Source organism: Musca autumnalis, unplaced genomic scaffold (assembly GCF_047663935.1).
Source record: "Musca autumnalis isolate F117 unplaced genomic scaffold, ASM4766393v1 scaffold_1, whole genome shotgun sequence".
Taxonomy (NCBI): Eukaryota; Metazoa; Arthropoda; class Insecta; order Diptera; family Muscidae; genus Musca; species Musca autumnalis.
The window spans coordinates 251,015,617-251,035,985 of record NW_027411644.1 but is presented as its reverse complement, the minus strand read 5'-3'; the positions used below and the strand labels follow the sequence as shown (position 1 = coordinate 251,035,985).

At 34.6% G+C, this 20,369-nt stretch overlaps 2 protein-coding genes across 2 annotated transcripts; both read right to left on the bottom strand.

The window, feature by feature from the left end:
* Window positions 1-3,849: 3,849 nt before the first annotated feature.
* LOC141391182 (uncharacterized) lies at window positions 3,850-4,658 on the bottom strand. The gene is made up of 2 exons (XM_073964089.1): window positions 4,275-4,658; window positions 3,850-4,184 (listed from the first exon to the last, which is right to left on the bottom strand). Exons 1-2 carry the CDS (start codon window positions 4,653-4,655, stop codon window positions 3,888-3,890), a joined length of 678 nt encoding a protein of 225 aa, XP_073820190.1. The 5' UTR covers window positions 4,656-4,658; the 3' UTR covers window positions 3,850-3,887.
* An 11,578-nt stretch (window positions 4,659-16,236) lies between these two features.
* Window positions 16,237-17,534, bottom strand: LOC141389331 (uncharacterized). The gene is made up of 2 exons (XM_073960695.1): window positions 16,920-17,534; window positions 16,237-16,822 (listed from the first exon to the last, which is right to left on the bottom strand). Exons 1-2 carry the CDS (start codon window positions 17,298-17,300, stop codon window positions 16,526-16,528), a joined length of 678 nt encoding a protein of 225 aa, XP_073816796.1. The 5' UTR covers window positions 17,301-17,534; the 3' UTR covers window positions 16,237-16,525.
* Between the last annotated feature and the right edge of the window lie 2,835 nt (window positions 17,535-20,369).

Here is a 20,369-nt window from a genome sequence, read left to right as displayed (position 1 = left end):
TGCAAATATATATACAAGGATTTGTGGTCTAAAAATCCCACCGAAATGTGGTATTAAGCCTTCGTTAGGGGTATGAAACTTTACACCTGACATTTGTCCGCATGGGTCCACGTCTTCATATAGTCCCCGTAGAACGGTACCTCCTGATTTCCGATATTTTGAAGGTTGTGGCCTCAACATCACATTTAAATGGCTGACATTTTGTATAAAGTCTTCGTTGGGAGTATAAAACTTTCCACCTGAAATTTGTCAGTATAGGTCCACGTCTTCATAGAGCCCCTATAGAACGGTACCTCCCGATTTTAGGTATTTTGAAAGTTGTAGCCTCAATATCCCACCGAAATGACTGAAATTTGGTATTTAGTCTTCATTGGGGGTATAAAACTTTTCACCTGAAATTTGTCGTTATAGCTCCACGTCTTCATATGGCCCCCATAGAACGGTACCTCCGGATTTGTGGTATTTAGAAGGTTGTGGCCTCAATATCCCTCCGAAATTGGCGAAAATTGGTATTAAGTCTTCCTTGGGGGTGTACAACTTTCCACCTGAAATTTGTCGATATAGGTCTACGTCTTCATATAGCCCCCATAGTACGGTACCTCCCGATTTCCGGTATTTTGAAGGTTGTGGCCTCAATATCCCGCCAAAATGGCTGAAATTTGGTATTAAGTCTTCCTTGGGGGTAAACAACTTTCCACCTAGGTTGTTGTTTAGGTTCAGGTGTTCATATCGCCCCCATAGAACGATACATCCCGATTTTCCGTATTTTGAAGGTTGAGGCTGTGGTTATAAATTTCTCTATTTTATTGATTTGTCTGAAAAGAATTTTAAACGGAACAAGTGAGCAAAGGCTATAGTCGGGACGGGGCCGACCATGTGATACCCTACACCACTACCCCTGTGCATAAGCTGTTCACTGGTAAACATTTCTTTTAGGGAATACAATCCGACTGCCACCAAACATAATATGCCTCTTTCTCTCTGGGACCACCAAAAACAACCAAAATTTCGTGACCATCCGATCAAAATTGCGAAAAATGGAAGAATTGGAGGCATTACCAACTATTGTGGTATCTCCCTTGTTTGACCACCTTCGCCAACCTACCTTACACCAATGTACAGGTAATATTTTCTTCTTCCATTGACAGGCTTTGCCGTTGAAATACCCCTACTAGAAACCGATATATTCACAAAGAATAAAACTTTGAATTTCTCAAAAAAATCAAAAGGCTTCTTTCTCTGTGGGCCCCCATCAACCCCCAAAATTTCGTGACTATCTATGGAAAATGGAAAAATTGGATATATTACTGACTTTTGCGATATCTCGATTGTTTGTCCACTTACACCAACATATTTTGCAACAATATAAAGGAGATATTTTCTTCTTCCATTGGCGCGCTTTCCGTTTGGAAAACTGCTACTAGAAGCGGAGATATTCGCATAAAAAAACGTTGACTTTTCTCCACAAAAGCTTTTTGCTTATTCCCACTCGTGAATATTGTTCGACCATCACCAAGCTTAATAGGCTTCTTCCCCAGTGGAACCCGCATCAACTCCCAAAAAATTCGTGACGATCCGATCAAAATTGCGACCTGTAGCGTGATTACAAAAAAATCGGAAAATGGGATGCATTACCGACTATTGCGATATCTCTGTTGTTTGACCACCTACGACAGCCAACTTTACATCGTTGTAAAGGTGATATTTTCTACTTTCCTTGCCAGGTTTTGCTTTTGATATACCTCTTAAAGAAACAGAGCTATTGACTTTGAAATTAAACATTCCGACCCCCCGAATATTATCCGACCATCATCAAAATCAATAGGCTTCTTGCTCTGTGGGACCTCCAATAACTCCCAAAATTTCGTGACGATCCAATCAAAATTTCGACCTGCAGCGCTATTTCGTAAAAAAATGAAAAATGGGATGTATTACCGGCTATTGCTATATCTCTATTATTTGACCAACTACGCCAACCTACTTTGCATAATTTTAAATATGCGATTTTCTACATTCTTAGTCAGGCTTTCCTTTTAGAAGGTCCCCAACCAAATGTGTGATATCCGTCATTATTATTAAAATCGCAAAAATGAAAAGTTGGGTTCTATTAGCGACTCATGCGATATCTTCGTTGTTTGACCACCTACGACAAACCTTCGTTACATCGATGTAAAGGTGATATTTTCTACTTTCATCGCCAGGTTATGCTTTTTGTATACCCCTTATAGACTCTGAGATATTTGCTTTGGAATAAAATGTTGACTTTTTCTCCAAATAAAATTTTTGCTCATTCCGACCCCTAAATATTATCCGACCATGACCAAAATCAATAGGCTTCTTCTCCTGTGAAACCTCCACTAACCCTCGAAATTTTGTGACGATCCGATCAAAATTGTGACCTGTAGCGTGATTTCCAAAAAAATAGAAAAATGGGATGTATTACCGCCTATTGCGATATCTCCGTTATTTGGTTACCTACGCCAACCTAGTTTGCATCATTGTAAAGACAAGATCTACTTTCATAGTCAGGCCTTGCTTTTGGAAAGTTTCCAACCAAAGCTGTGATATTCGTCATTATAATTAAAATCGCAAAAATGAAAATTGGGGTTTTATTTGCTACTAATGCGATATCTTCGTTATTTGATCACCTACGAGCACCTACTTTAAATCATTAGAAAGGTGATATTTTCTACTTTCATTGTCAGGTTTTGCTTTTGGTATACCCCATACAGAAGCTGAGATATTCGCTTTGGAATAAAACGTTGTCTTTTTATGCACCTAAGTTTTTTGCCCTTTCCGACCCCTAAATATTATCCGACCATCACCAAAATCAATAGGCTTCTTCTCCTCCGGGACCCTCATCAACACCCAAAATTTGGCGACGATCCGATCAAAATTGTGACCTGTAGCGTGATTACAAAGTTTAGATAGACAGACGGACAGACGGACGGACGGACGGACTGACGGACGGACGGACACACATAGCCTACCCACATGGGTCTACGACCATTATTTCGATGCGTTACAAACTTTTTGGGCAAAACCAACTTTAATACCCTCCCCACATAGTGGTGTAGGGTATAAAAATTGTACATACAAACATTTTTGTACTATTATTGAAATATTTGTTGCATAAGAAAATATGTAAAATGCATAAATTTTGAATATGCAAAAATATATGCATTTTGCATAATTTTGCATATGTCATATGTTTCGATTGCAAAAATATGCCCAAATATTACCAAAAATTTGCCCAGTCCCAAACTTTGACATGAATCGGACCAAAAATATGGGTTGCATAAAATTCCGCTGTCTATATATCATATCAATTAAAAATGGTCTGAGTGTGATCTTATTCCATATTTAAATGTAATTAAAATTATTGTAGTCATTAATTGTCGCAACAGGAAATTATTGAAAAATGTCAAAAAGTCATAACCCTAATGTATATACGTTATGGGTATTATATGGATAATAAGTTTATTTATCTACATTTTACATATATAATCTATATACATAGATTATTAGCCTTTTCGTTAAAAGTCAATATCCCAGGAAAAATCCTCATTACAAACCTCCTTTCCCACCCATTATTTTAACAAGGGCATGTCGCGCGAAATTTCTGGTTATTTTGTAACCACTAAAATAAGTAGTCAGAATCTACTCAGTATCTACTTATTACAGTGGTTACCATCTACCTATTTCAGTGGTTACAAAATAACCAGATATTTCGCGCGACATGCCCTTGTTAAAATAATGGGTGGGAAAGGAGGTTTGTAATGAGGATTTTTGCTGGGATAGTATGTATTTCCAGTCATCACAATAAAAATCCTAACCAATAATTGTACAACTATACAATATCCATTAGCATTTGATAGCAATTGTTATTAAACATCGGGTTCTGCAATGGATGGTGCTGTGTCCAATTCTATGGGGCTAGAAGTCGATTCTGTTGTGGTAGACGTTGTTGTTGTCGATGTCGATGACTCTTCCGGAAGTTTGCCAGCTAAGCAATTCTGTAATTCTGCATGAACATTAGCCGAGTCTCTGACATACGTTCCTGAAGCTTTCGTTGTACATGTATTCTGATCATACTGTATCAATTCATACTTGAATTTGATATACAGCATACGATCCTGAGATAGTTCCTGGATGCTGTAGGCTTTGGAAATTGCTTTACCAGCCTAATTAATAAAATGAGAAAAAACATAAATTTTAAAATTTCAAGGCCATGATTCTTATGTTTTTTTTTAATCAACAAGCGTAAAACTTACCACATCGTTAGTACACTCAAAAAACCCATAGGGATCTGTATCGAAATCACATGCAGAAAAACTACCGCACATTTCTTCACGTGTATTATTGACAGACACCGCAGCTGGTTCTACATCTTTACGGATTTCTTTTTTAGAATCTTCGCTGAGTTTCAAACACGCCTGATATTGATCCTCGTAAACTGTTGATAGTTCGTTTAATTTCGGTAAATATACCGAAAAACATTGAGCACTTTTTACAGGATCATTTTGAATTGATGCTGCCGATCGAAGTATAGTATTGGCTAAATTTACTTCAACCTGCGGTCTGTCTGCAAAACCAATTGCTATTAGCGAAAGCACGCAAAGTAGGACAAAACTTATTGAATTAACTTTCAACATTGCGACGACTATATTCTACGGTTGCGTTTAGGATTTTAAGTGACTGTTACTGTTTGTTGCTTCCTTTTATTGATCTAAATTACGGTAGAAGCAATTGAAACCTCTTTGGAACACGTAAAAACCCTGTACGTGATATGATAGATTATAATAACAAATAAATACTTGCACTACTATTATTTCTTAGTAAAAATAGTTACATAATTTTGAGCATCCGCTGTATGTTCTGTGAATTACACTGTGGTAGGTCATTGAGGCTACTTACATACATACCAACTGTAGGTTAGTCGAATTCCTCACTATAGAATTTCCGTAAAAATGGGCATGAAAGCGAAATAAAATTTAAAACAATTGCGTTGGATTGCTTTAAATAAATATTGCAACAGAGATACTACGACGAACACATTAAGTTATGCGTTTTCCTTCATAAGCACATAATTTGTAACGCATTGGATTAATCATTTGCAAAAACAAAAATTTGTTCATTAATTTCTTTATCACGGCTGATCACTGGATCAGTAGTCAATTGTTCCGCTCTGAAGATTTTGAAGAACTATCTGTAGATTCAGAGCTATTCAGACTATCCAAAAGCTCTCAAATACTTGAAGACTCACTGGAAAGAAGATGAAATTCCAATCAATATTGACCAAAGCAACCAGCGCTGTGGGCGCGCCATCAAAGTTATGGAAGACTTATACAACTTCTGCCGCAAGGAGGACAAATCCGTCACTAAAATTCATCCTCTCCTGTGACAACGTGAATATATAACTTTCTTGTGTGTTTGGTAATACATACACATATGGCCAAAATAATAAGTACATCATAAGCTCTGTTCCAGAACTAAAAAGTTTTTACAATTTTTACCACTTTTACACATTTTGCGTTCCCGTACACAAAATTTATATGAATATCGTTTACGACTTTTACAACCTTTACGACTTTTACCACTTTATAAAGTACGGGAACAGGCCAATAGTTTATGTTTGATGTTGTGCTTCACAATAGGTTTTTTCTCGAATAAGATGTGAACTGCTTTACATTTCGAAACTTCTATTTGTAATCAATGATGCAACAAGAATAAATACGATAAAAAAATTGGTAACATTTTGTTTCTGTGCCAATTTTGTCTAAAAGTCAATCTTGGATAATAGCCAAATCCGTGGAAAGACCGGTGGGTTTTTTTCTAAAACCCATTGAAACCAAAACAAAACTAAAAAACACGGTGTAGGCCTAAAACGACAACAAACAGCAATCGATAGTCCCATTGTTGCTGTCGCTAATAAGACCTATTAATCTCATCTTTGGTAATTTTGTTGAATTGTTATATTCACACGAATACTAGGAGCTATCAAATTACCAGAATAATTAACAAAAGGCGTTCAAATGTTTCGGGAAACATTTTGTTGAAGAAATCCTGCTTAGCTAACAATCATACGGGTTGGTCCGGAAAAACGTACCTGGAAAAAATTGGCGAAGTTTCTTCAAGAGCATTAAAATAAAAATGCATGAAGTAGATTTATTCGGTAACAATTACGACAAGATGAATCTCAATCTCATGGAAAAGGAATCCAATAAAAAAAATCCAGTTAAACACGGAGGTATCAACCTAATGGTGTGAGGCTGATTATTTTATTGATATGGTCTTTATCCAATATATCACAATACAGATGCTGGGACCCATTTCTAATACAATAACATATTGGTCAGCACAATGTTGCTACAGATTTGTCATGGATTTTATATGGATTTTTTCAACAGAACAACGGTCCAAAGCATTCATCACCATATGTCAATGATTGGTTCCAGGATAATATAATAAAGTTACATACTTAAGTCTCACCTAGGCAGTAATCGGACATGAATGCAATAGTAAACCTCTGCGGACACTTAAAACAGTGCATTGCTACACAATCCTTCCATAATAAACATCAAATTTGGAATTTTATACAAAAAAATTTGGCATTAAATAACTTTGGAAAATTACAGCAAACTTCAAAGTCCCAATTTACATTGGGCGAGTTTACTTGCGGCAATTGTCATTTTGTAGGAGAGAGAGATGAGGCATATGGTAACCCTTTGCCTCTCAGCACCCTCTCTCACCTACAAACTGACAATTGCCGCAAGTAAACTCGCCTAATGTAAATTGGGACTAAGCAATACACCAAAAAATACAAAAAGTAGTTCAAAATAAAGGTGGAATTACCAAATATTAATAATATAACACTATGCAACACTGAAAATGCAAACAACTTCTACTCGTAGTAAGCATTTTTTGAAAGTACATATTTAGACTACAAAAACTCTAGTAAGGTTTTGTCCTGTCAGATCCAGTTCGGATTTTATGGCCTCATCTAAACCGGGCTAAATCTACACTTTTTTGCATTTATCAGGCCTTTATCTCAGAAATGAATAGGAATTTGACCTTGCTGTCTTTAGCAGTATTGTAGCCCTAAACTAGTAGAACTTATCTTTTGAAAAAAAAAACACATAAGAAAAACTCCATCTAGGACCTGCAAGAAGCTACTATTTTTTACTACGATAACATTTTTATACCCTCAGCCTTTAGGCTATGAAGGGTATATGGTAATATTCAAAAATGTTTTACAATCGTTGAAGTTGAGGTTCACCATTTAATAAGTCGCGAACTGTCAAATTATTTTATACAATATGAATATATTTATATTAATTAAAGTGTTTTAGCCGGGGTCGCATAAAATGAAACATAAAAAATAATTTATGTGGAAGCTGTGTTGGTGATAATATTAACAAATGGGTAAAAATGTGTTGAAGTTTACAAGTTTTTTTGTGTTCTTTCTTGATTTCTGGTCAAACCACGGAAAATTTAGACCTGAGCTTAAATAAAGAATTGAAGAATACCCCTTGGGCAACATGGTTCTAATGTATGAATTTTCGATATATACACTGCATCCCCCTAAAATCGATGCTGACATTTTGAAGTTTTGAAATCTGGGTTTTTTGAATTTTTCTTATAATTGGAGGGCGCAACCAGATAATTACCCAAACTATTTACTGGATTGTAGAACTCGTGATTCCACGTCGTTTGATGTATATCTCATGAATGTGCTTCATACAGCTTCCTAGTAATAGAAGTCCAAAGTCGAGATTTTGGTGCGTAAATTTTCTTTAAAAACCTATTTTTTGGTTTCAAAATTTAGAACTGTGACTTAGGTACCCTTGAACCCCGCGTGATTTTAGTTTTTTTACGCGCCGGATCTAATGAACCGTTCCGCTTTCAAATCCATCCACTAAAACGGCGGTTATAGATACGTTGAAAGTGGGAAATTCTGCAAAATTATATTTTGATGATTCCGCGCATTGGACCGCGATTTTCTTTGGTTATTTTTACATAAATGGAACCTTTTATTCGCGATGATATTATTTTCCAAAACCGTGTGGCATAAATTACCGAGATTCTGGAGTAATATTCGTATTCCATATAAAATAGAATTTGGTAGCACATCCGCGGTTCTTGAAGAATTTGTTTAAAATTTGTTATAATGACGTATTTTTTATAGGCGGTCACTGAAATCGGATGCGCCTTATAATCTTATGTAGATCGCGCAATTTTTACCCACATTAAGGTTTTTTGAACAGTAAGATGCAGCTGACTGCACACTTTGGCCGCTGAATGAAAAGTGTAAAATTCGCTACATATTGATAGAGATGCACTAGCTGTATCTGAAAAGTGCATGCGCCTTAACTGATTTTAACGAATTCGCGAATTATACGTTTTTTAACTTTTATGTTTTTTCTTTGGATGTAATTTCAATATTACTTTCTATTTCATAATCCTATTGTTTATCAAAGTAAGCAAATACACTTTCTGGTTTATCATCGCATTTTCCCTGAAGAAGTTTCAGCAAGGTCCGTCAGTCCTTGCATCGAAATTTAGCGAAGTAGTAGAATAACTCCCAAAAATGTTTTTTCTATTTTTCGTATTGAACAAAAAAATATATTTTTGAAATAAAATTCCAACAATAAGTTTTCGTCTTTTGTTGTTGCTGTAATATGGCAGTTATAAATCCTATCTTTAAAATTTTGGTCTCATATTTTTCTACGCGTTGTCCAGAATCTGTACGCTTTTTTAAATTATTTTTTCGAGTTTTATTTGGACTCTAAATTAGAATAAATTAAATTTACTCCAAGATTTTTTCAGTATTTCTTGATTTTCCGCGAAAATAGAAATACATTTAGTAAATATTTAGGCATCTACGGGTAGATATTAAATGCTGTTAACGCTTTATATATAAATTTTCTTATTACAACACAAAGGGAATTTTTAAAAATTTTTTCTTTATAAGGGAATAAAATCCCCCCTAACTTTTGGGCGCAGCATCCGATTTTGTGAACGCGAACAGATTTGAAACCACGATTTTTTCTTAACCCATGTACCAAAAATCGTGAATGTGCTTGTACAAAATTTTTTTAATTTTTTTTCGATGGAATTGTAAAGGAAATTTGAAATTTACCATATACACTTTCATACGGGCAAAATGTGCCTCATCGAAATAATGGTTTTAGACCCCAAGTATGTTTGGACGAAATGTGTTTCAGACAATTTGGAGTCGATTGAGCAATGTCCGTCCGTCTGTCTGTCTGTATGTCTGGCTGGCTGGAGCGCACGATAACTCTCGAAGGGATGAACCGATTCGGTTCAAATTTTGGCTTTCGTAATATTTTGTCCAAACTTAGTTTAAGTTCGAAGATGAGCTATATCGGTCCACTCCTTCCGGTACCTCCCCCACAAAAGTTCGAAAATGTTCGGAAAATTTGTACGCACGATAACTCTTGAAGGGTGTAACCGATTTGGTCCATACTTTGCCCATCGTGGAGCGTGTACCAGACTTAGATCAGGTTTTAATATGGACTCAATCGGTCCACTCCGTCGGGTACCTCCCACACAAAATTTTGGAAAAGTTCAGTTTAGGAACATCTCTCGAATCGCTTTGATTTTTGCTTTAGCAACTTGTATTCACTGCCCTCCATACGACGGTATAAGTTTCATCAGGGGCAAGTCCATACTTCCTGAGAAAATAGCCTGAAAGTTGCAAAAAACCTCTATGACACCGTGTGAGGAGGGTGGAGGGCAAAATAACTCTCGAACAGGTCTGCCGATTCGGTCCAAAGTTTGGCCTTAGTAATATTTTGTCCAAACATAGTTTAAGTTCGAAGATAAGCCATATCGGTCCACTCCTTCAGGTACCTCCCCCACAAAAGTTCAAAAATGTTCGGAAAATTGTGCGTACGACAACTCTTGAAGAGAGTGGCCGAATTGGTCCATACTTTACACATCCTAATATATCTACCAGATATAGATCAGGTTCAAATATGGACTATATTTGTCCACTCCATCCGGTACCTCCCACTCAAAATTTCGGATACATGTTCACTTTAAGACCTGCTTTCGAATCACTTTGATTTTTGTTGAAGCAACTTGCGTTGCTGCCTCAATTGCGATGGTAAAAGTTGTTTCAGGGGCAAGTTCATACTTCTTGAGCAAACATCCCTGAAGTTCTAAAAAACCCCTATGGTACCATATGTAGTGGCTGGAGATCCATTCTTTTTAGTATCTCCTCCGCAAAACTTTTGATATTAAATCCTAATCAATATTTTTGTTAGTTCAAACGCCCAAAATTTTTAAAACTCCCTAAATACATGCGTTTTTTGGAAAAAAATTGTTTCAATATACACAGGCTGAGGGTATATCTCTGTCGGCAAAGCCGACTGATACTTTTTTACTTGTTTCCTTTATGTTATCGACAAAAATAGTAACAATTAGTAGATTCTTGTAGTACTGGAACAGGCCAATAATTGCTGAAATACTGGTCAGTATCGGCTAAACTATTGGGAGTTGAACCATGGTACAAATATACAGGTAGCCGTATCAGCAATTGTTGGTAACATAAGATGTCAAAATTTGACATCATTTCAATGCAATTGACACATTATGTTACCATCAGCTGGCTTGATAATGCTACCTGTATTATTGTACCATGAGTTGAACCAAGTGCCCTTTTGCAAAAATCTTCCAAATAAAGTTCTCAACAATTCTTTAGAACATTCTGAAACTCTAAAATGCTTACTTCATGTTGTTTCAGCGGCATTTTGCATCATATCTTTTACAACACGTATTTCAAACACAGTTTACACCAACAGTTTATTCTCGCATTTCGGATTTCACTATTGACATTTTTATTAAATCGTCGTTGAAAAATGTACTGAAAAGAACGACATACACACAGAGAAGAGATATTGTTGGAACAATCATATCCTAAGAAGAAAATAGTGTCTTTTAAAAATATGAAAATATATATTGTTGTTTCAAGCATATATTTTTTATTAGGAAACATGATGACACAAAATATATTGTTGGGCCAATAATACATATTTTAAAAATTTTAAAATACACTATTTTGTTCTTAGAATATGATTGTTCCAACAATATTTTTTCTCTGCGTGTAGAGTCATTTTACAATAATGAAATGTTCTGAAGAGTTGTGTACTACATGCCAGGGAATATTTTTCCAAGCGAAAATATTCAGAAAAAATTAACCGTTTTGGAGATACGGCGCGAAATGTATAAAAATTGTGGAATTTTTGCATATATTTTGAAATTTTAGGAAATAAATGTAGTTTTTCGAGTTCATTATTTCTCCAAATATTTTATTCAAGGCGAATTTAACAAGGTGATCCAATAGTTGACGTTAGGTTGTAGTCTTCATTTGCTGTCAAATTTTTTTGCGCGAAATATCCACAAAAGTTAGAAGAAAGCGTTAAAATATTATTCGCGAAGCTTAAACAAAGATGTTGTACACAGATATTTTTTATAGAAGCGAAATATTTGTTATTTATTTTTGATTGAAAATATGTTTTGACAGCAAATGAAGACATAGGTTGCTATTATTGTATCACCTTCTTTCTTACACCATGATTTTATTCTTGTCCTTATCTACACGCAGAGAAAAAATATTTTTCGCTTTTGTTGGAACAAAAATATCTGTTTTGGTTCCAAAAATGTATTTGTTTTGTTCAAACATTGTAATCCAAATCCAAAAATACCATCTTTTGTTCCAAACATAGAAAACAAAAACAACTTTCGAATTTCCGCAATATTGTAAAAATCGTTAACAATAGCGATTGTAGGAACTATCATAATCTAATTTTGTTTACAAAAAGTATTGTCAACCCAGAAATCCAGCCCAGAAATTTTTGATTTGAGTGTATATACTTCTCATATACACTTTTCACATAACTTGGATATAAATGTCGCGTATAATATTGCAATCATTGATGAACACAATACATGGTTTGCTGCATTGGCCGACAACAAAGACAAACAAAAAGCCACAAGCAACCCACCACAACATAAGGAATAATTAAACACCATAACAAACTCCGGTATGACACCAAACCTTAAAGCATAATGGAGATAGCAGAATGAAACAAAACAGAAACAAATAAAAACAAGAGTCTCATTGTTGGTATACATACACACAAAAACAAAGATAAAGTCATCATGTCATACAAACAAAACTCACCATAATTGTTTTTTTCAGCACGGCATCGAATAGCGAGAGAAGAGAAAAAATTGTCGAAGAAAAGGGAGAACTATTGTCCAGTTGACAAAAACTATTTTTGGATTTAACAAAACCCAATTGTTGGAATCACAATACTACATTTGGAATTTAACAATATCTTTACAATACATATTTTGCTCTTCGAATATTGTTGGATCAATCATATTTTTTTCTCTGCGTGTACAAATTTGCTTTAGAGGTCAGAAGAAGATTCGCATTGGTTTCAGAGGTATGGCCCCGAATTTCTTTAAAAACTCAATATTTAAACATGTCTAGATGGGGCCATAAAATCCGAGGTGGATCTGACACAACAAAACCCAACTAGGGTTTCTTGTCGTTTGGGTCTCAGTTCGAATTGTTTGCACAAGATCACCTTAAAAATGTTGCACAGTGTTATTTAAAACATAATTGCATCCGAGTCCGTTATAAACAAAGATAGTTAGCCAGCTTTAATGTGCAGTGACTGGAGTGCACAATAACTCTCGAACGGATCGACTGATTCGTTTCATAATTTGACCTTCAAATTTTTTTTACCTTTCGGTACCTTCTCCCAAAAGATACAAATGCACGATTGTCTTGAACGGAGCTACCGATTAAGTCCAAACTTTTGATATCCTAATATTTTGTCCAAATTATGTTTAACTTTGGAAATGGCCCATATCGGTTTTCTTAGGCTAGCCACCCGTCAGCCTCCACAAAAGTTCAACTTTTTTGTTTAAGTGTAGTCTATTGAGTCTATTGGAAGATCCTTTGTAGATGTATACCGATGTTACGTCTTCCGGTCCTTTTAACTACGATATTATGTTTTTCGCGGGCAAGTGGTCCAAAACCTCTAAGTTAATCGGTGACCAACTGAAATTACCGGTGGGCACGATGGTATATGGTATAAGACGATGCATTCTTTCAGGTACCTCCTTCGCAACACTTTTGAGCTTTAATCCAAATATATTTTTTGTCGGAGAAAAATACCAAAATCTGAAAACCCTCTAACGGATAATTATATCTCTGTCGGCAAGGTCGACTGATACTTGTTTTAATTTACTGTTAGCTGAACTGAACACATGCTTTAGAGCCACACGACATAACCAAATTGACATAACCTTTTGTTTTTCACTAATTTTATTAACTTATCATTACATATCGTCACCATAAATGGCCGAAGACATAACCCACAAAACCAAAACTTTACGGGAGAAGCAAAAAACGTTATAAAATTAAAAACTGTTTTACAGAATATCAATCTTATGAGGGCGAGTATTTGGAGTATTATCAATCATGTATGAATGGGAGTAATGCTTGAGAAAAATGTCAAAAAGTCATAACCCTAATATATAGTGTCAGTCAGTACATTTTTTCATTTCACATTTAAATTAGGACGAACTTGGTCTTTAGTCATTTACCAGATATGACTTAAGCAAGAATGTCATGTTTCTCATGTGTCGAGGAATTCAGAATTTAATAAACAAAAGTTAAAATTCAAAAAACTTTTTAGGTCGCAAATATAAGCGGACAAAACTAAAGCACCCGCCAATTTGAGGTACAACAAAAACTATTGAAATCAATATTTCATTGCGTATCCTCTATTCTGGATGACACAAACACATCTTTTAGGCATAGAGGATACTAAATTATTAATTGTTGCAGGCGAAATAATTAATTTTCGGAAAATGTAGCCAAAATACTGAAAATGGTGGGGGTACTGTTATATAGGGACCATACCCAAACGTGGACCCAGGTCCACAATTTTTGATGGAAAAGTTTTGTGAACCCCTAGGAACCCTAAGTACCAAACTACAGCTAATTTAGTAGGAAAATGTGGCATAAATCCTCAAAATACTAAAAATTCGGAGGTACCGCCATAACATTATCCGATATTGTCGATATTCATCCAAAAATTATGCTACAGCATCTTCTGGTCGAATACAAAATCGCTTAGATTTAATAATTAGCAAACGAGCGATTCACAGAAGAGCGGTACAGGCTGGCTTATACAGTCGACGGACGACCAGCGCAAAAAAAATTCTTGTTAACAGAAAAGGATGGAAGAAGCTGTTAGAATCATAAAATAAGAAAACAACAATATAACATTTCCCTGATGATGACTATCGAAGATAGTCGAAATAATAAACAAACAATAAAAACAAAAATTGATCTGTTTTTTTATTTATGACCTCAAGCCAAACGAATAGAAGAAGAAGATACTGATCAAAGGTCAACAATATTATATGAAAAAAAACTTCATATCGACAATAAATGAACAAGCCAGACTGGATTTCATCTAGACCCATCTGAACTGTAGTATCCAAAAATGGAGGACTGTGCTGTTTTCTAACGAATTTAACGGTTAAAACCTCAACATTGCAAAGGCACTGCAAACCATGGAGGCGGAAGATAATGGTCTGGGATTTGGACAAATACATAAAATTAATGGAATTATGGATGGTTTCAAGTATCGTAACAACGAGCCAAAACATGTATTGAAAGTGGTTAAGGAGTGATTCCATAACAATTCGACAGAAGTTCTCCGTTGGCCAGCCCAATTCCCTATCAAAACTCTCGATTGGGACTTGGTAGAGATCGTTAACTCAAAAAATCAACCGAAAAAATTGCAAAACCAAAGAATATTTATTTGAAGCCGCAAAAATAGCCAGGGAAGCAATATCGCCTGCAACAATTAATAATTTGGTATCCTCTATGCCTACAATATGTCCTTGTGTCATCCAGAATAGAAGATACACAAAGAAATATTGATTTCAATAGTTTTTGTTGTACCTCAAATTGTGGGGTGCTTTAGTTTTGTCCGTTTATTTTTCCGATGTTTAAATGTTTTGTTGTTTTTAATTTTAACTGTTGTTTTTTAATTTTAATTTTTGTGTGTTTCCAATAATAAGTATATACATCAATTAAAAGAAAAATAAATATAATTTTATAACTCTGTTTTCTTAAAAAAATTATCGTTTTAAAAAAATTTAGTTTTGGCCGACACTGTATATATGTTTTGGCTATTATATGGATAATGAGTTTATTTACTTACATTTTACATATGTATATAATTTACAATGTAAATATAGCCTTTTCGGTAGAAAGCAATACTGTATGGGCCATTATTACATATTTTCTTTTACTATTGGATGGTTTTGAAATAGTAAAATAAACGACGACATTGACATCATGGGTCGATCGGTAAAGGAAGTAACTGACACCTTTGCAAAAGTCGAAAGAGAATCTGCTAAAGTTGGTCTGGCAGTAAACGGCGTAAAAACCAAGTTGATGGTATCGACGCGTAATATGTCCATAAACACCGCACCATCTGTGAATGTTGGTACCTATAATTTTGAGGTAGTAAAGGACTTCGTCTACCTCGGCACCGCCATAAACACAACAAATAACATCAGTTGTGAAATACGAAGAAGAATAGTGTTGGCTAACAGATGCTACTTTGGGCTGAGTAAGCAGTTTAGGAATAAAGCCACCTCTCGTCAAACAAAAATAACACTGTACAAAACACTGATACTACCCGTGCTAATGTATGGTTCCGTAGCATGGGTACTTGCTCAAGCAGATAAGGCAGTGCTTTGTGTATTTGAGAGAAAAATGCTTCGAAAGATCTACGGGCCAATCTGTGTTGACGGCGAATATCGGCGTCGTATGAACATCGAGCTGTATCAACTATACAATGACATCAATATAATTGAACGAATCGAGATACAACGATTGCGATGGCTAGGCCATGTTATAAGAATGAGTGATGATGAACCCGCTAAAAAGGCGTATAAATACGGGCCGCATGGAGGTTCTCGCAGATCTGGAAGGCCAAAGCTTCGTTGGAGCGAACAAGTGAAACGAGATATCACAAAGCTACATATCCCAGATTGGGAAAATACAGCAGCAAATAGAGAGGATTGGAGATTTTTTCTTAGTTCGGCTTATGGAACAAATGTTCTGTAAAAGGCCAGCTAAGTAAGTAAGTAAGTAAAATAAACGAATTTGGAGGACTTTAATATATAATTTACACATTAAAATTTAATGCTTAGAAGGTCATCCTTTAAATTTTATGATTACTTTTAACATTAAATTACCCGGAATGTATTTTAATTTATCACAACAAAAATCCTAATCAATATTTAACAATAAATCAAAAGTTTAACATTATTAACCGATATTACATACACATGTGCGTCTGTTTACTTGCTGAAAGGAATTTGTCCAGTAGAAAAAGGTCGAAATTTGGTGTTAACCGACAAAATCCAATAGTATTAGCAATAGCAATTGTTATTAAACATGGGGTTCGGATATAAATGGTGTTGCGTCCAATTCTAGGGGGCTAGAAGTCGATTCAGTTGTGGTAGACGTTGTTGTTGTCGATGTCGATGACTCTTCCGGAAGTTTGCCAGCTAAGCAATTCTGTAACTCTGCATGAACATTAGTCGAGTCTCTGACATACGTTGCTGAAGCTTTCGTTGTGCATGTATTCTGATCATACTGTATCAATTCATACTTGAATGTGATATACTGCATACGATCCTGAGATAGTGTCTGGATGCTGTAGGCTTTGGAAACTGCTTTACCAGCCTAAATAATAAAATGAGAAAAAATATATATTTTTTTAAATTTCAAGAACATGATTCCTATGATTTTTTAATCAACAAGAAACAAACGGAGAACTTACCACATCGTTACTGCACTCAAAAAAACCATAGGGATCTGTATCGAAATCACATGCAGAAAAACTACCGCAAATTTCTTCACGAGTATTATTGATTGACGCTGCTGCTGGTTCTACATCTTTACGGATTTCTTCTTTAGAATCTTCGCTGAGTTTCAAACACGCCTGATATTGATCCTCGTAAACTGTTGTTAGTTCGTTTAATTTCGGTAAATATACCGAAAAACATTGTGCACTTTTTACCGGATCATTTTGAATTGATGCTGCCGATCGAAGTATAGTATTGGCTAAATTTACTTCAACCTGCGGTTTGTCAGCAGAACCAATTGCTATTAGCGAAAGCGCACAAAGTAGGGCAAAACTCATTGAACTAACTTTAAACATTGCGACGACTGTATTCACGGTTGCTTTTAGGATTTTGAGTGGCAGTTACTGTTTGTTGCTTCCTTTTATTGAACTATATTTTTGTTGAACCAATTGAAACCTCTTTAGAACACGTAAATACGCTGTATGTGATAAGATATATGACAATAACAAATAAATACTTGAACTACTATTATTTCTTAGAAAAAAATAATGAAATAATTTTGAGCATCCGCTTTAAGTTTTGTGAATTACACTGTGGTAGGTCATTGAGGCTACTTAAATACATGCCAACTGTACGTTAGTTGAATTCTATACTAGAATAAATTCCGTAAAAATGGACATGAAAGCAAAATAAAATTGAAAACAAATGCGTTAGGTTGTTTCAAAAAAATATTGCAACAGAAATACTATGACGAACACATTAAATTCTGCGTTTTCGTCCATACCCTGCAAGCATTTGGAAGATTTTTGGACGAATTTTTTTATCAGATTATTCTTCTACGCTTCTTTCCGGCGATCTTTTAGCGAATTTTTATATAAAATTCACCCACGCGTGTAATTTGCCATTCGTTGACGATTCTCTAAAATTATTGCTTATAATCAATCGCTACGACAAATCTTCTGCTATGCATCTCGGCGATCTTTCCGCGAATTTGTATTATGTTCCGCTGTTGTTCGTGCAGGCGAATAATATTATTATTCCGAACCCGATCTAGCGATTGTTACTAAAATTTTTGATTTGGTTCCATATAATTCTCATATACACATTCTATATAACTTTGATATAAATGGCACGTATAACACTATGCAACACTGAAAATGCAAACAACTTCTAGTATGTATTTTTTGAAAGTACATATTTAGACTACAAAAACCCTAGTAGGGTTTTGTCCTGTCAGATCCAGTTTATCAGGATTTTATCTCAGAAACGAATACGAATTTGGCATTGCTGTCTTTAGCAATATTGTAGCCCTAAACTAGTAGAACTTATATATTGCAAAAACCACATAAGAAAAACTCCATCTAGGGCATCAAAATCTATAAAATATAGAAAATTGTAAATAATTGCTGAAATTCTGGTCAGTATCGGCTAAACTATTGGGAGTTGAACCAAGTAACCCTTTGCAAAAATCTTCCAAATAAAGTTCTCAACAATTCTTTAGAACATTCTGAAACTCTAAAATGCTTACTTCATGTTGTTTCAGCGGTATTTTGCATCATATCTTTTACAACACGTATTTCAAACACAGTTCACACCAATTTATTCTCGGATTTCACTACATTTCTATTAAATCATCGTTGAAAAATGTACTGAAAACAACGGCATAGAAGAATTTTACAACAATGATGTTCTGAAGAGTTGTGTATTAAACTCCAAAGAATATTTTCCCAAAAGAAAATATTGAGAAAAATTAACGGTTTTGGAGATACAGTGCGAAATGTACAAAAATTGTGGAATTTTGGCATATATTTTGAAATTTGATGCAATAAATGTAGTTTTTCGAGTTCATTATTTCTCCAAATATTTAATTCTTGTCCTTACCTACAAATTTGCTTCAGAGGTCAGAAGAAGATTCGCATTAGTTTCAGAGATATAGCCCCGAATTTCTTTAAAAACTCAATATTTAACATTTATATGGGGCCAGAAAATCCGAGCTGGATCTGACACAACAAAACCCAACTAGGGTTTCTTGTCGTTTGGGTCTGTACTTTTAAAAAATCCTCAGTTCGAATTGTTTGCACAAGATTAAAAATGTTGCACAGTGTAATATTTGCTCTGTTCCAGAACCTGCAAGAAGCTACTATTTTTTACTACGATAACATTTTTTCCTTTATGTTATCGGAAAAAATAGTAAAAATTAGTAGATTCTTGCAGTTCTGGAACAGACCAATTATGAGTATTGACAAACACAACACATGTCCGGGTTTTGCCAAGTGAAATGAAGAAGGTGAATGGAACCAGTATACAACCACTACAACATAAGGAATAATTAAAAATTATAACAAATCAGAAAAGAAAATAAAAAGGGTAAAAATCAAAGACAACAATAAAAGAAATCACAAGGTAAGCCAATTTGGAGGACTTTAAGATATAATTTACACATTAAAATTTAATGCTAAGAAGGTCCAATAAATAACAAAAGAAGACTTATAATAATGGGGGTTGGTATATAAAGCAATAAAAAAAGTTTTCCTTTATAAAATTTTTCCTTTATAATATCAAAAAAAATTGTAAAAATTGTTATTACATCCTATCACATATTTCACTATCATTTTTCTTCTTTATATGGCTACTATAAACATGTGTATATATTTTTTATTTTATTTGACTTATTTTTATTACTCTTTTTCTGAAACACAATAGAAAAATGTAATGTATATACTATTTGTTAGTCATTGTATATTTATTCTACTTTAATTCCAACAGGCAATTGAAATGAAAAGCCGGTATGGCAAATAAATATAAATGAAATGTTCACGACACCTTGCCACTAACTACTATTCCCAATTAGCAAAGACTTAAACCTATACAGAGTAATTTAGTTTATTCCATGTACAGTTTGAGAAGTTTTGCTCGGTTAATTAACATTTGAGAGTTGTTGTCTCTATAGAATGTATTATGACTTTTGTTAATGAAATTTATGCCAAGTTTACACTAGCGCTCCAAAATCCACAGGATTTCACGAAATCCTGAAATACACCCCGGTGTTTACACTTATTTTTTGTTGATTTCAAACATATCACAATGATCAAGGTAGATGCATAAGCGCAGCTGATCGAACATGAATTTTCACAAGTTGTTGTAAATTGAATTAATCATCAAAAATATAAAAATATAGAACTTTACAACTTTATTTGGAAAATTATCGTAAAATTATCTATATATTGTATTAATTGTGTATAGTACTAACAAATGAAAATGATTTTATCGTTGAGACATCATAATAAAAAATTTTGATAGATAAAAGTTGTGCTCAGAACCTGCATAATATTAGTACTTGCAGTAGTTTCCCGTTTAGTGTGCTAAAAATGTGTTCCCGTACTCCGAAATGTAGCAAGACTTGCACTTCTCTTTAAACAAAAATA